The sequence below is a fragment of the Erpetoichthys calabaricus genome, chromosome 7 (assembly GCF_900747795.2).
Source record: "Erpetoichthys calabaricus chromosome 7, fErpCal1.3, whole genome shotgun sequence".
Taxonomy (NCBI): domain Eukaryota; kingdom Metazoa; phylum Chordata; class Cladistia; order Polypteriformes; family Polypteridae; genus Erpetoichthys; species Erpetoichthys calabaricus.
The window spans coordinates 192,846,122-192,860,778 of record NC_041400.2 but is presented as its reverse complement, the minus strand read 5'-3'; the positions used below and the strand labels follow the sequence as shown (position 1 = coordinate 192,860,778).

Here is a 14,657-nt window from a genome sequence, read left to right as displayed (position 1 = left end):
CCAAAGATGAGTGGCTGGATGGCAGTTTTCTTTTATCTAAAGTCAGTAAACAAGCTCCTTCGTTTTTGTGGTGTTGAGGAACAGGTTATTGACTCGGCACCACTCTGACAGCCGCTCCACCTCGTCCCTGTATGCCAACTCACCCTCCTTGCCCAAACTTTGTGATCTTGTTGCTATGGTGAGTTGGGGACACGGTCATATGTGTAGAAGGTGTAGAGGAGCGGGCTGAGCACACAACCCTGTGGCGTCCCAGTGTTGAGGCTGAGAGAAATGGAGGTGTGGGGACCCAGCCTGACCCTCTGGGAGCAATCAGACAGGAACTCCAGTATCCAAGTGCAGGTGACTCATACCCTATAGCACAGAAGGAGCTGTTTGAAAATATCAGTCATACCCATGCAGAAGTGTGAACGTGACTTTAGGGTGGGGTGATCTGGTCTGCCCGTCTTAGCCTGGCGTTACACTACATGACTTTGAGTCGGTGAGCTTGTCACATATAACGACTACAGTCGCAGGGACTTGTTCCTTGAAGGATGTCAGTTTACATGATTTGGAATTACAGTCAGTCAGTCATCGGCCAACCTGTTATATCCTAACACAGGGTCACGGGGGATCCCAGCCAACACAGGGCGCAAGGCAGGAATAAATACCAGGCAGGGTGCCAGCCCACCGCAGGGCACACACACACACACACAACATGCAAACTCCACGCAGGGAGGACCCGGGAAGTGAATCCAGGTCTCCTTACTGCGAGGCAGCAGCGCTACCACTGCACCTCTGTGTTGGAATTACAGGCAACTAGGAATTGTACAACTCCAAAGGCTGACACATATAGATAGCCATTTTTTTTTTAAATTTTCCTCCACTCTGTTGTGTTATGACAAAGATGAGAAGTCCAATAGATGTTTCTAATTTTTTTGAGCCTCTCCACAGTTTGCATGCTCAAGAACACATATTTTGCTTAATTTCTTGAGGTTGTCATTGCTTTTTTCTGTTCTTCTTTTCCTTAAGGATTTGGTTGAGCTTATTTCAACTCTGCAGTGTACTTCTGGCTGAGAGCTCATTAGCTGTCAGGTCTCAAACACACAGGGCATCTGTATCCAGCAGGGGGCGTTAGCTCCCTTGTTGGAATGAGTTCTTTTGTAATTGCGGCGTGTTACATAACCCAAATCTATATAGATATAATATAAAAAGGTGATACTCCTCCCTTAATGATACGGTGGTAAGAAATTGCATAGGAGAAATAACTTTAATGACGGATTATGAAGGAAGGAAGCCAATGACAAAACCCAGTCCGGGAGTGGAGGGCCCGATGTGTAGAGTCTGTCGATCTCATCGGTGCAGTGGAAGGCATTTTCAGGATCGGATGATGTTATCTCCCATCCGTCCATCAGCTTCAAAGGTGTGCCGGGCAATATTCCAAGGTTTTATACTCTTTCTTCACATGCAGGCCCCCACTTAGGTGAATAATACAATTCCAAACAAGGCAAAGAAGATACAATTTCGTGCGGACTCTGACAGATGAAAAATAGTGCACGTTTCCCCAGCTGCCTTTATCAGTCTTGTCTTATGCTTTGCCTAGCAGTTCTTAAATGGTGAACCCCTGTGCTAAATCTAGTTCTGTACATGTGAGTAGAAAAAGGCAGATTGATATTTGCACAGAGGACAGTGACATATTAAACTTACACACTTATTATAGCACACATGCTTATATCATGCAGTGTTGTCTTGATTAGTTACACAGTGTTATGACTGAGTGACGAGGGATGTCACACTACACAACTAACGGTCACATGTGTACACTGTAGCTAACTCACTGAGATTTTGTAAATGAGAAAAGTTGTGTACAGTGACAGTGTCTTTAGCACAGCATTTCTCAGCCTTTAAGTATTTGCGACCTGAGTTTTCATAGCAGTTTTAATCGTGCCCCCCTAAGGTTTTTTTGAAAGGAGTCCACTAATATCAATTTGTTCTTTTTTAATTAATGATACAGTAATCCCTCGCTGTATCGCGCTTCAACTTTCGCGGCTTCACTCTATCACGGATTTTATATGTAAGCATATCTAAATATATAACGCAGATTTTTCACTGCTTCGCGGGTTTCTAAGGACAATGGTTTCTTTTTACTTCTGGTACATGCTTCCTCAGTTGGTTTGCCCAGTTGATTTCATACAAGGGACGCTATTGGCTGATGGCTGAGAAGCTACCCAATCAGAGCACGCAGTTAAGTTCCTGTGTGCTGATTGGCTCAGCGATGGAGCGCCGAATTTGATTCCGCTGCGTTAACCAGGAAGTCTCGTCTTGCTCATTCAGCATCAACGTGCTTCTGCTTCAGGGGCCGTGCCCAAGTGCCAATGGAAGATGCTAACAATTGCTGAAAAGGTAAAAGTTTTGGATATGTTGAAGGAAGGGAACAGCTACACCGCTGCAGGACGCCATTACGGCATCAATGAGTCCACAGTTCTTTTTATTTAAAAAAGAGGAAAAGAATATAAGATCTACGGCTGCAGTGTCCTTTAACGAGGGTGCAAAACGAGTTGTAAGTGGACGTAATAAGGCGGTAGTCCGGATGGAATCTGCTTTAGGGATTTGGATTGAAGACTGCCGGAAGAAGAACAACAGCGGTGCTACACAATCACCTGAAGAGGCTCCTTTAGAAGAGCTGTAACACTCTCCTTTGTTGTGCAGTAAAATTAAACTCATCGTTATCGGCCAAGTCGTCGTGTCATTGTTGGTGAGTAACATAATTAATTTTCTACATACAGTACTTATTACATGTACATAGTTTAGTGTCACTGTACACACATTTTACTGTACACAGTTTTTCTTGCATTGTACGTATTTATTGCTGGTGGCCTGTCTGTCATAATGGCTGTAACATATGTGATATTAGAGACGCTCGATATATTTAAAATAATATTTTAAGTTTTACTGTATATAAACAATGTGTTTACATACATAATTTCAACAAATCTTACCTAATATCTACGAGAATACAAAGGGTTTATGCTGTATAATTGTGCGGGAAATGTTTATAATAGTGTGGGAGAGTTTATAAGGGCTTAAAATATATAAAAATAACCATATGAACGTATGGTTTTTACTTTGCAGATTTTCACCTTTCGCGGGGGGTTCTGGAACGCAACCCCCGCGATTGAGGAGGGATTACTGTATATCATAGATGCATATTTTATTATACCTACCTAACTTTTATCGACATTTATCTAACTCAGGGGTCCTCAGTCACGATCCTGGAGGGCCGCAGTGGCTGCAGGTTTTTGCTCCAACCCAATTGCTTAATAAGAAGCACTTATTGCTCAAGTGACACTTCTGCTTCATTTTAGTTGTCTCGCTCATTAAGATTTTGAAACCTTATTGCTTATTTTAGTCTTAAACAGCTGTATTCTTGGTGTTTAATGGCTCCTAATTAGCAATAACATGCAAATGACAAAAGAGACCAGCAGTTCTCCATTTAGCTTCTTACCATTTACACCTCTGTGTGTATTTATCATGCACTATTGGGTTTAATTAAACACTTGTAAGGAAAATGAAGAGAAAAAAGTGAAGGACTGAGAATTACTCCTCCATTTTAGCCTTCAGATCATTTGGATGATATCCTTAGAAAGGGGAAGAAAATCTAGGATATGAGAATGACCTGACATAGCAGAATTAAAGCACTAACGAGCCATGAAATTAAATTATTGGCAAGAATTGCTTTCTAATTAAACAACAGGGGTTAGAACAAAAACCTGCAGCCACTGCGGCCCTCCAAGACTGTGATTGAGGACCCCTGATTTAACTCTATATTTAGGAACCAAGTTTCCGAACTATTTTATAACATTTCAGTAATTATTTACCGCTCTGATGCTAATCTTTCTAATCATAAAGTAGGTCATTACGATAGCAATAGACAAGAAGAATCTTCTTATATAATATGCTATCGTGGCTGTCCATTTGTCTGTCCAGGATTTTAAATCACCTGTAGCTCGCAAACCGTTTCACCTATTGACCTGAAATTTTGTACAAATACTATGTGACCTCTACTGTCCGCTTTCGGGTGGTTATTTTATTGTAGAATCAACTCTCAGCAGCAGGGCAGCCGTGCAGCGCATCCGTACGGGCACCGTTCTCATCTCTTTCGCCATCACTTCCCCTACCTCTTCATATCTTAAATCATTCTTGAGGCAGATTGAAGACTTGAGTGCCAGCTTAAGTGAAAAATTAAAGAAAACGTACTAAGTAATTGCAACACAAAAACTGACTTAATCAGTTTTAACGTGAAAATATGCCGACGGAAGAAGAGAAGAAGTGGGACGTTAGGGTGGAGAAAACGAGAGCTGCTCACGAAGCAGCAAGTGTACCAACCTCTGAGCAAATGAATTCTAAACGTACAGAGAAAGAGGATGAAAACTATAAGTCAAGTGTATTCACTGCGCGTTATCATGCAGTGCGCCATTACTGGTTCATCATTAATTACAGAATTACAGTATTTGAGGGTTCCTCTAGAGGGCCTCTTTCTCTTGCATGATTTGGCACAAAATCTAATCAGCACATCGTCTTCCGTTTCGAGTTTGGTATTTTTCCATCCAGCTAATTTAGCTCTAGACAGTCCTTAAGAAACTGTGACACACAGACAGACAGACACCCACCCAACATCGAGATATCAATGTTTTCAGTCCCAGGGGACCCTAAAACATCAAGATCCATTGAAAACCAGAGATCGAAAATTTTGATGAATCTAAAGCTTTTGTTCCTCCCCATAGACAAGCGGTTATGGTGGGGGGAGGGTGCAAAGCAAAAAATGTTATGTGTAACAGAACCATGTAAATACCAAAACAATAATTCTTTCTTTAATAATAATTCTTTACATTACATTTTACAATGACATACAGTGCATCCGGAAAGTATTCACAGCGCATCACTTTTTCCACATTTTGTTATGTTACAGCCTTATTCCAAAATGGATTAAATTCATTTTTTTCCTCAGAATTCTACACACAACACCCCATAATGACAACGTGAAAAAAGTTTACTTGAGGTTTTTGCAAATTTATTAAAAATAAAAAAACTGAGAAATCCCATGTACATAAGTGCTGATTGTGCTGAGGAATGGATGCGATCGAGAGGGTGTCCTCTCTAGGGATACTAGGTGATGACTGTGTGGGCGTGAAGAATGATGAGGGGACAACCAACCCGAAGCGGTCCGGCAGACACCGACAGAGGCAGCCAAGACGGGGGTCGGGACTGAGGGTTTCTCCAGCTGAACGAGCAATGGGTGAGCTGGAAGACTTGGAAGGAGTTGGCCCTGGCTCATATGACCCAATGACTGTTGCTAGTTTTTAATCTCGTTTTTAGCCTGGTTTTAAACATTTGGATTTTCCGCTGTTTTTATGGATTATTTATTTATGAACTTTGAGAACTGCACTTTGGACACTGTTTTGATTTTTTTTTATTGTTTAGTAAAAGCACTTCTGCACTTTGCATCATTCTGTTGCTTAGCATGATTTGTCCCCATCTGTCAGCTCATTCAGTTACATTATCGACGGTGTTGGGTTCAACAGGCACCCAAAACAGGAAAAGGGAGCATGGAGCTGGATCTGCACTGTCACACCGTACTGATGCAGATTTAGGACTCATCCTTTGTGTGACACCTTTTAAAACAGTCGCCAACACACAGTCCAAAGGTGCACTCGGGACAGCAGAAGTTTTTTTTCTTTGCGCACTTTTCTTTAATTTTTTCTTTTGCTTGCGCATGAGAGAGGAGAATGTCAGTGCCTGATCTGCACGATTGACACACCCCTTGCATTATTGATGGCTATCGTAGTTTAAGGAAATTCAAATACAGTAGAACCCCGCGAAGTCGCGGTTCAGGGTTTGCGGATTTTTTCTTAGAACCTAACTATTAATTGTTAAATAGAAAGTGCAAATATCAGTCCCTGTAGTGGATCTGACTGTTCTTCTGCTGAGAACAGGAAGCAACCGCTGAGGGAAACGCGGTTTGAGATGGTGAAAGTAGCCAATCCGAGAGCGTTATTCATTTCTCCTTGCTGCTGATTGACTGCTGCCCTGTGACGTGTCTCCAGCTGAATGTGTTGCTTGTGTTTTCCATTTTGTTATTGTTTTATTATTCTTAAACGCACAAGATCGCCCTGCACCTTCTAAGGCTTCTGGCACTGAGCCTAAGCGCCAGAAGAAGTTTAAAACACTCCAGGAGAAGGTTGAACTACTGTATTTGCTCCAGGAACTAATAAGTTATACTGCAGTAGCGTGCCACTATGGCATTAATGAAAGCACCGCACGCTACATAAAGAAGAACGAGGCAGTGATCAGGAGTACCGTATCTGTAAGTTTCTGTGATGGTGCCAAAAAGTTAACGACCGTAAGGAATAAAAATATCGTCAGGATGGAATCTGCCTTGGCATTGTGGATCACCGACTGCAGGAAGAAGAACATCCCCTTGGACGGTAACATCCTCTGTGAGAAAGCACGGAAATTGTACCAGCAGTTCGCTACAGGAGACAATGTAGCAACTTCCCATCACAATGTTCCTGAAACCTATAAAGAAAAGCCAGCACAAAACCCCACCAGAAGAAGACCCGTCCAAAGATACAACTCCTTCTGAAGTGCCTGAAGAAGAGTCGCCACCCGAGGAGTTTTAAATCCTCTGCATCGTACTGCACAGCTACTTCATCATCATCATCCATCCATTTTCCAACCCGCTATATTCCTAACTATAGGGTCACGGGGGTCTGCTGGAGCCAATCCCAGCCAACACAGGGCACAAGGCAGGAACCAATCCCGGGCAGGGTGCCAACCCACCGCAGGACACACACAAACGCACCAAGCACGCACTAGGGCCAATTTAGAATCGCCAATCCACCTAACCTGCATGTCTTTGGACTGTGGGAGGAAACCGGAGCGCCCGGAGGAAACCCACGCAGACACGGGGAGAACATGCAAACTCCACGCGGGAGGACCCGGGAAGCGAACCCAGGTCCCCAGATCTCCCAACTGCGAGGCAGCAGCGCTACCCACTGCGCCACCGTGCCGCCCATCATCATTATCATCAATATCATTCATCATTGGTGAGTACCTGTACATTTTACTGTATTTTAATTAAATGAAATTATTATGTATTTACTCTACTTATAACAAAGAAAATGACAGCGCATACCAAAGAAAACGCACTTGCATGAATTATAGTACGTATAGCGGTAATATCGGGATTTTACATTCTACCACCATGGGAGACAGTACTGTACAGTAGATGGGTTTAACTTTACATTCTGTTTTTAGGTAATGTATTAAGCTGAGTTTGCAACGAAATTAAAGTGCTTTGTGGGCATACTGTATTTAGGGTTTAAACTATAAAAATAGGCATTTAAAAGTAACCACATCCAAAAGTCGCGGTTTTTCACAATCCTTGGGTGCTCTAGGAGCGTAACCCCCGTGAATTTTGGGGGTGTACTGTACACAAAAATCTTGTTTTTTTTTTTTTTTATTTATTAAATAAAGGCATTTTTAAACTGTGAGAACTGTAAGCATCACATTTTGTATATAGGTTTTATTCACTTTCCTTTTTTTATTTTAAATAGGAAATATTCCTACGGTGCCAATTGGCTACATAGATTCTTGTTTTTCATCAAAGAATGGGACTCCAAGGCAGCCAACAATTTGCAGTTTGTCCCGAGCGAAGCTGCAAATAAACAGATCTGTGTTCAATAATCCAGAACATTCTCTAATTGGCTTACATCAATATTCTCATGTGTGGTGAGTATGCCAGGGATTGTAACCTTTTTTTTTTTTTTTTTTTTTTTTTTTTTTTTTTCTTTAAGAGGGATCCAGATTATTTTATTTTTTTCCCATTGGTGTGTCATGATTTTATACTTGGTTGTTGTTGTTTTATCTTTTACTTCATACCAGTGTGAGGAGCGCATTTTGTTTTTTGGGGCCATCTTGGTCAAGCATTTGGATCATGTGAATCCTGCCTCGTGATTTGTGTAGACATAACAATGGTGGCTTGGCCTTCTGGTTAACCTAGTCTTGATTTCCTTGTGAAAGACATAACAGGCACTTTACATTTCTTTTGATACCTCAACTTTTTCTTTTCGTAACAACTTTCACCATTCTGTTTCCAAATCCATCAACCCCTGGTTGCCTTTTTCTCCTGATCATATTTCATAGAATGAAAAAGACGTACTTCCGGATTTGACCAAAACAATTCATGCATCTCCACAAAGCTAGTCTTGTCTAACCTTTTCTAAATAATGTTGAGATTTGTAGATCTTGATCTTATCTGTTTGTTAACCTGTTCTGATTTTTAAATTTTTTTTTTTTTAACATTAAAGGAATTATATTTTCCTCAGGGTTATCTTTGTGTTCCATAAAAATGGCCATATGAACTACAAAGCAAAAGTAAAGCCTCCCAGATTAAATGGAATGAAGACTGGAATTTTTTCTACGAGGAGCCCACATCGACCTAATGCAATTGGACTTACCTTAGCAAAGCTGGAACAAATTAAAGGTAAAATGTGCAAATATAGATAAATACAAATGTTATTGTCTCCAAGGGAAATCTGGTGTAATATAGGCATTTTCATCCATCCATCCATTATCCAACCTGCTATATCCTAACTACAGGGTCACGGGGGTCTACTGGAGCCAATCCCAGCCAACACAGGGCACAAGGCAGGAAACAAAACCTGAGCAGGGCGCCAGCAGGGCCGAAGGGCGCACACACTAGGGACAATTTAGAATCGCCAGTGCACCTAATATGCATGTCTTTGGACTGTGAGAGGAAACCGGAGCACCTGGAGGATATCCACACAGACATGGGGAGAACATGCAAACTTCACGCAGGACTGACTGTTTGGGTCTCCTAACTGCGAGGCAGCAGTGCTACCACTGTGCCACCGTGCCGCCCGGCATTTACATTATATTTTAAAAAAGCCCATTTATTCCTATGACCAGTGGGGCAATGCTTAGTGCTCCTGTTAGGTTTAGGTTTAGGTTTATTTGTCATATATAGGTTAACACAGGGTCAACATACAATGAAATGTGTATGACGAGAAAAACAAGTCACTCAGCCTAGATCCAATAAAGCTTAAAAAAAAAAGATTACAAGTTAAAAATAGACAAGCCATATAAAATAAAATGTGTATGTTTTAAAAGAAGTTCTAAGTTATAAAGTGCAGATGCATGTTCCAGTCAGTATTCAGAGTGTGTGCAGGTACAGTGTGTGTGTGAGTAGTGCAATGTAGATGTAATGCAATGTAGATGTAATGTAAGTGAATGTAAGTGTTCAGGTGTTGCTGTTGAGGAGTCGAATGGCCTGGTGGTAAAAACTGTTCTTAAGTCTTGTAGTCCGAGCAGCCAGACTCCTGTATCGTCTGCCTCGCTGACTTGGAGTTCTTGGTTTAAATCCTGTCCTAGACACTGTCTTAATGGAGTGAGACCCTTCTTTATGTGATCAGAAATCCAATTTTTAATCACACAACTGGACTTCAGGAATGCCTGTACCTTGCAACCCAAATGAATAGTATGATAGGTCTAAGCAGTGCTAATGCAATTATAAAGATTTTCTCTAATAACCAATTAGCATTTAAACACGACTAGTGTAACATCTTGTGTAAAATGCACATAATTTTTACTCATTTTAGTTAGCTAAAAATGGGGGTGTGCATTATACACAACATCATTTTAAAGCAAAGCCTGGCTATTTTCTGAAAAGTCCACAAAGCAATGGTTTCCCATATAAATCAACATAAAACGTCTGTTGCTGGTTCTGTGGCCACTCTCACTGCGTGTTCGCCGTATCTGGCTACATCGGGGGTGGCGTCAGCAGATGGGCGGAGCTCGCAGTGCAATGTAATCTGGCTTGTACCTGTTGTCATTGTAAGTGGCGGTCCTCCCAGGCGAATGTTGAAGGAGCTGATGCCGGCACCTCACTTTCATTTTCGTTCTTGATCTCCAGATCTCTTGCACCAAAGTCAGAACCCATTCAAAATAATAAAATCTACGCAAAATATTACCCATTGAGTGTTTTGCTTTGCAAATTCTCTTTACTCTCTCGCCAGATGTCGATGTTATTTCTGCTGTTGTTTGCTCTTCACTGCCCACGCACACACAGGGATTAGACGTCACAAGCCAATGAGTCTAACATTCATCCAAGCAAAGAGAGTCTACATTTATTGTAATGGCGACTTTTTGCAAAGTTTACTGGTGATTTTCGCCCTCACCCCTCCTGTCCACGAAAGTTGACTCCATCCTAAAATCTTGGCGAGTTAGCAGTGCGCATTACATGTGAATTTCCTTTTTTACATGAAAATCTTGGGTTAAATCAACATGCGCATTAGATAGATAGATAGATAGATAGAGTGCATCCGGAAAGTATTCACAGCACATCACTATTTCCACATTTTGTTACGTTACAGCCTTTTTCCAAAATTGATTAAATTCAGTTTTTTCGTCAGAATTCTACACACAACACCCCATAATGACAACATGAAAAAAGTTTACTTGAGGTTTTTGCAAATTTATTAAAAATATAAAAACTGAGAAATCCCATGTACATAAGTATTCACGGCCTTTGCTCAATACTTTGTCGATGCACCTTTGGCAGCAATTCCAGCCTCAAGTCTTTTAGAATATGATGCCACAAGCTTGGCACACCTATCCTTGGCCAGTTTCGCCCATTCCTCTTTGCAGCACCTCTCAAGCTCCATCAGGTTGGATGGGAAGCGTCAGTGCACAGCCATTTTAAGATCTCTCCAGAGATGTTCAATCGGATTCAAGTCTGGGCTCTGGCTGGGCCACTCAAGGACATTCACAGAGTTGCCCTGAAGCCACTGCTTTGATATCTTGGCTGTGAGCTTAGGGTCGTTGTCCTGCTGAAAGATGAACCGTCGCCCCAGTCTGAGGTCAAGAGTGCTCTGGAGCAGGTTTTTATCCAGGATGTCTCTGTACATTGCTGCAGTCATCTTTCCCTTTATCCTGACTAGACTCTCAGTCCCTGCCGCTGAAAAACATCCCCACAGCATGATGCTGCCACCACCATGTTTCACTGTAGGAATGGTATTGGCCTGGTGATGAGCGGTGCCTGGTTTCCTCCAAACGTGATGCCTGGCATTCACACCAAAGAGTTCAATCTTTGTCTCATCAGACCAGAGAATTTTCTTTCTCATGGTCTGAGAGTCCTTCAGGTGCCTTTTGGCAAACTCCTGGTGGGCTGCCATGTGCCTTTTACTAAGGAATGGCTTCCATCTGGCCCCTCTACCATACAGGCCTGATTGGTGGATTGCTGCAGAGATGGTTGTCCTTCTGGAAGGTTCTCTCTCCACAGAGGACCTCTGGAGCTCTGACAGAGTGACCATCGGGTTCTTGGTCACCTCCCTGACTAAGGCCCTTCTCCCCCGATCGCTCAGTTTAGATGGCCGGCCAGCTCTAGGAAGAGTCCTGGTGGTTTCGAACTTCTTCCACTTACGGATGATGGAGGCCACTGTGCTCATTGGGACCTTCAAAGCAGCAGAAATTTTTCTGTAACCTTCCCCAGATTTGTGCCTTGAGACAATCCTGTCTCGGAGGTCTACAGACAATTCCTTTGACTTCATGCTTGGTTTGTGCTCTGACATGAACTGTCAACTGTGGGACCTTATATAGACAGGTGTGTGCCTTTCCAAATCATGTCCAGTCAACTGAATTTACCACAGGTGGACTCCAATGAAGCTGCAGAAACATCTCAAGGATGATCAATGGAAACAGGATGCACTTGAGCTCAATTTTGAGCTTCATGGCAAAGGCTGTGAATACTTACGGACATGTGATTTCTCAATTTTTTTATGTGTAATAAATTTGCAAAAATCTCAAGTAAACTTTTTTCACATTGTCATTATGGGGTGTTGTGTGTAGAATTCTGTGGAAAAAAATGAATTTAATCCATTTTGGAATAAGGCTGCAACATAACAAAATGTGGAAAAAGTGATGCGCTGTGAATACTTTCCGGATGATAGATACTTTATTAATCCCAAGGGGAAATTCACATACTCCAGCAGCAGCATACTGATAAAGACGATATTAAATTAAAGAGTGATAACATTGCAGGTATACAAACAGACAATAACTTTGTATAATGTTAACGTTTACCCCCCCTGCGTGGAATTGAAGAGTCGCATAGTGTGGTGGAGGAACGATCTCCTCAGTCTGTCAGTGGAGCAGGATGGTGACAGCAGTCTGTCGCTGAGGCTGCTCCTCTGTCTGGAGATGATCCTGTTCAGTGGATGCAGTGGATTCTCCATCATTGACAGGAGTCTGCTCAGCACCCGTCGCTCTGCCACAGATGTCAAATTGTTCAGCTCCGTGCCTACAATAGAGCCTGCCTTCCTCACCAGTTTGTCCAGGCATGAGGCATCACTCTTCTTTATGCTGCTTCCCCAGCACACCACCGCGTAGAAGAGGGCGCTCGCCACAACCGTCTGGTATTATACATGACTGCACATTATATGGGAGATTTTACAGTAATTAAGGATAAGCTAAGGGAGTGCTACAAATGGGGCTTTGCCGTCATATGTGAAAAACAAATAAATCGGTGTTTTCGAGCAGTAATAGCCATTAGAAGCACTAGTAATGTCTTGGCTATTTTTAAATCAATGTAATGGCATAAAAAAGATAGTTTTGTTCAAAAACATGAACATTTTAGGTGTGTTCAGACTTTTAACTGGTGGTGCATGTATGATATGATAATATAGTGTGTATTGTGTATACATATTTTGCATTCCATCCATGCTATTGTTTTGTTTTTTGTTTTTTTTTATCTTTTGTTGCTTCTGTATTGATCCGTTTATTTTGAGGAGACATGGAGGTAGGAATTTTATTGTACTAGGTATCCATTATAATGACATTGTTTTTATTTGAAAATCCATTTGGTGTGGGGGAGAAAGGAACTCCTGGAGCAGCCTGTGTGACTCTGGAAACTGATCACAGGCAAAAATTGTAATAAACCAAATAGATGAACGTATGACAATTTAAACATCTCATAAAATGTCCTCCATTTCTATTGTACTGAGGATTACTTGTGTCCGGTTCTGTGTATTTTATTGTATTGTATTTTCCCTTTTTTTTGACACCCACTGCACACCCAACCTACCTGGAAAAGGGTCTGTCTCTGAATTGTTTTTCCCAAGATTTCTTTCCTACAAGGGTTTTTATTTTTTAATGTTCCTTGTCTTCTTAGAACAGGGGTCCCCAACTCCAGTCCTGGAGGGCCCCAGTGGCTGCAGGTTTTCATTCTAACCCTTTTCTTAATTAGTGACCTGTTTTTCCTGCTAATTAACTTACTTCTTTTGAATTTATTTTAATTGACTTTTTTTTTTTCTTCTAAGATTTGTTCCCCGGAATATCTTCATCGTTCCTCTGAATTGCTTCATTTCTTTCTTTAAATGGCACCCAAACAGAAATGAAGTGTGAAGTGAGTGAGCCAACAGAAGACCAACTCAGTCAGGGCCTCAAACTCCAACCAATTTCATTCTAACCAGTTGCTCAATCAGCCGCCGAGTCTCGTCGTTAATTAAACTCGTTCTTTAATTCCATGGCTTGTTGCAGATCTCGTGGTGCAATAGCAGACATTTCTGAAATTGTTGATTTTCTCTTTTCTAAGAGCACTGTGAATGTTTTCTGGACCTTCACCTTTCTTTATTTTCAAACTAGAGGGCTTAGCCCCCCTGCTTGCTTCGCTCGCCAACCCCCATGTTTGGTTTTCTGGATACACACTTTTTTAAGATTTTTTTTTCTTGGCATTGTTGCTATTTCATTAGTTTCACTTTTATTTCAAAACTTATGTAAAAACAATATTTGGAATCTTTCAAGTCCCAATTTGCTGCATCTTTTAAATGAGGTCAGTGAGACATGTGTTTAATGATTTTGTACCATAATTCAAGATAGGTTTCTCTGTCACATCAGCACAGACAAAGTGATCGACATCATCAGCAGTTAATAACTTTTTTTCCAAAGTAACCAATAAATGCATTTGAGGTAAAACACGTTTTTGAAATTCTCTGACTTAAACTTCAAAGCCTTACAATATTTACATACTTCTGACATATCACCTGTGTCCATATATTCGATCTATATTCACCTTTTCGTTATTTCTCTGAGTAATAATTAATCTTTTTTTGCACTAATGCGATGTTTACCTTCTTGGTTTTGACACTGTCATTTTTTTCTGCTTTCATATTCTATATCTTGCTCTGTATACCTACCTACGTTTTTTTGAATCTTTTGAATTCCAGTTTTCATTATCTCTAATTTGCTCTGCATGTGTTTGTCCCCTTTGTTTTTTAAACCTCTTTATGACGTTTTACTTTGTTTTCTACTCTTTGTCTTTTATTTCTGACCTCGCTTTGTCCTGCTTTTCTTTCAATGACACCTGGTCCGTGGTGATTATTTTACCTTTTTCGAGTAATAATTTCCATTTGTTCCATTTGTGATCTTTACTTTCTTTTTTTTTTATACTTTCTAATTTTCCTACTTTCATATTCTTTAACTTTCTCCACATTTGTGTCACGCATACATTTTTTTTTTTTTTTTTGGAGCGTTTTGAATTCCACTGCTTTCATAATCTGCTCTGCATGTGTATAGTGCCAACGTTTGTGAACATGTTTATGAAG

At 41.1% G+C, this 14,657-nt stretch overlaps 1 protein-coding gene across 2 annotated transcripts in view; it reads left to right on the top strand.

Moving 5' to 3' along the window:
* The window catches only part of trmo (tRNA methyltransferase O), a 34,158-nt gene that overhangs the window by 12,173 nt on the left and 7,328 nt on the right, over positions 1-14,657 (top strand). For both annotated transcript variants that reach the window (XM_028805865.2, XM_028805864.2), the window contains exons 3-4: positions 7,593-7,767; positions 8,364-8,521. In XM_028805865.2, the coding sequence (XP_028661698.2) occupies positions 7,593-7,767; positions 8,364-8,521 (333 nt within the window). The remainder of the gene's footprint in view (positions 1-7,592; positions 7,768-8,363; positions 8,522-14,657) is intronic.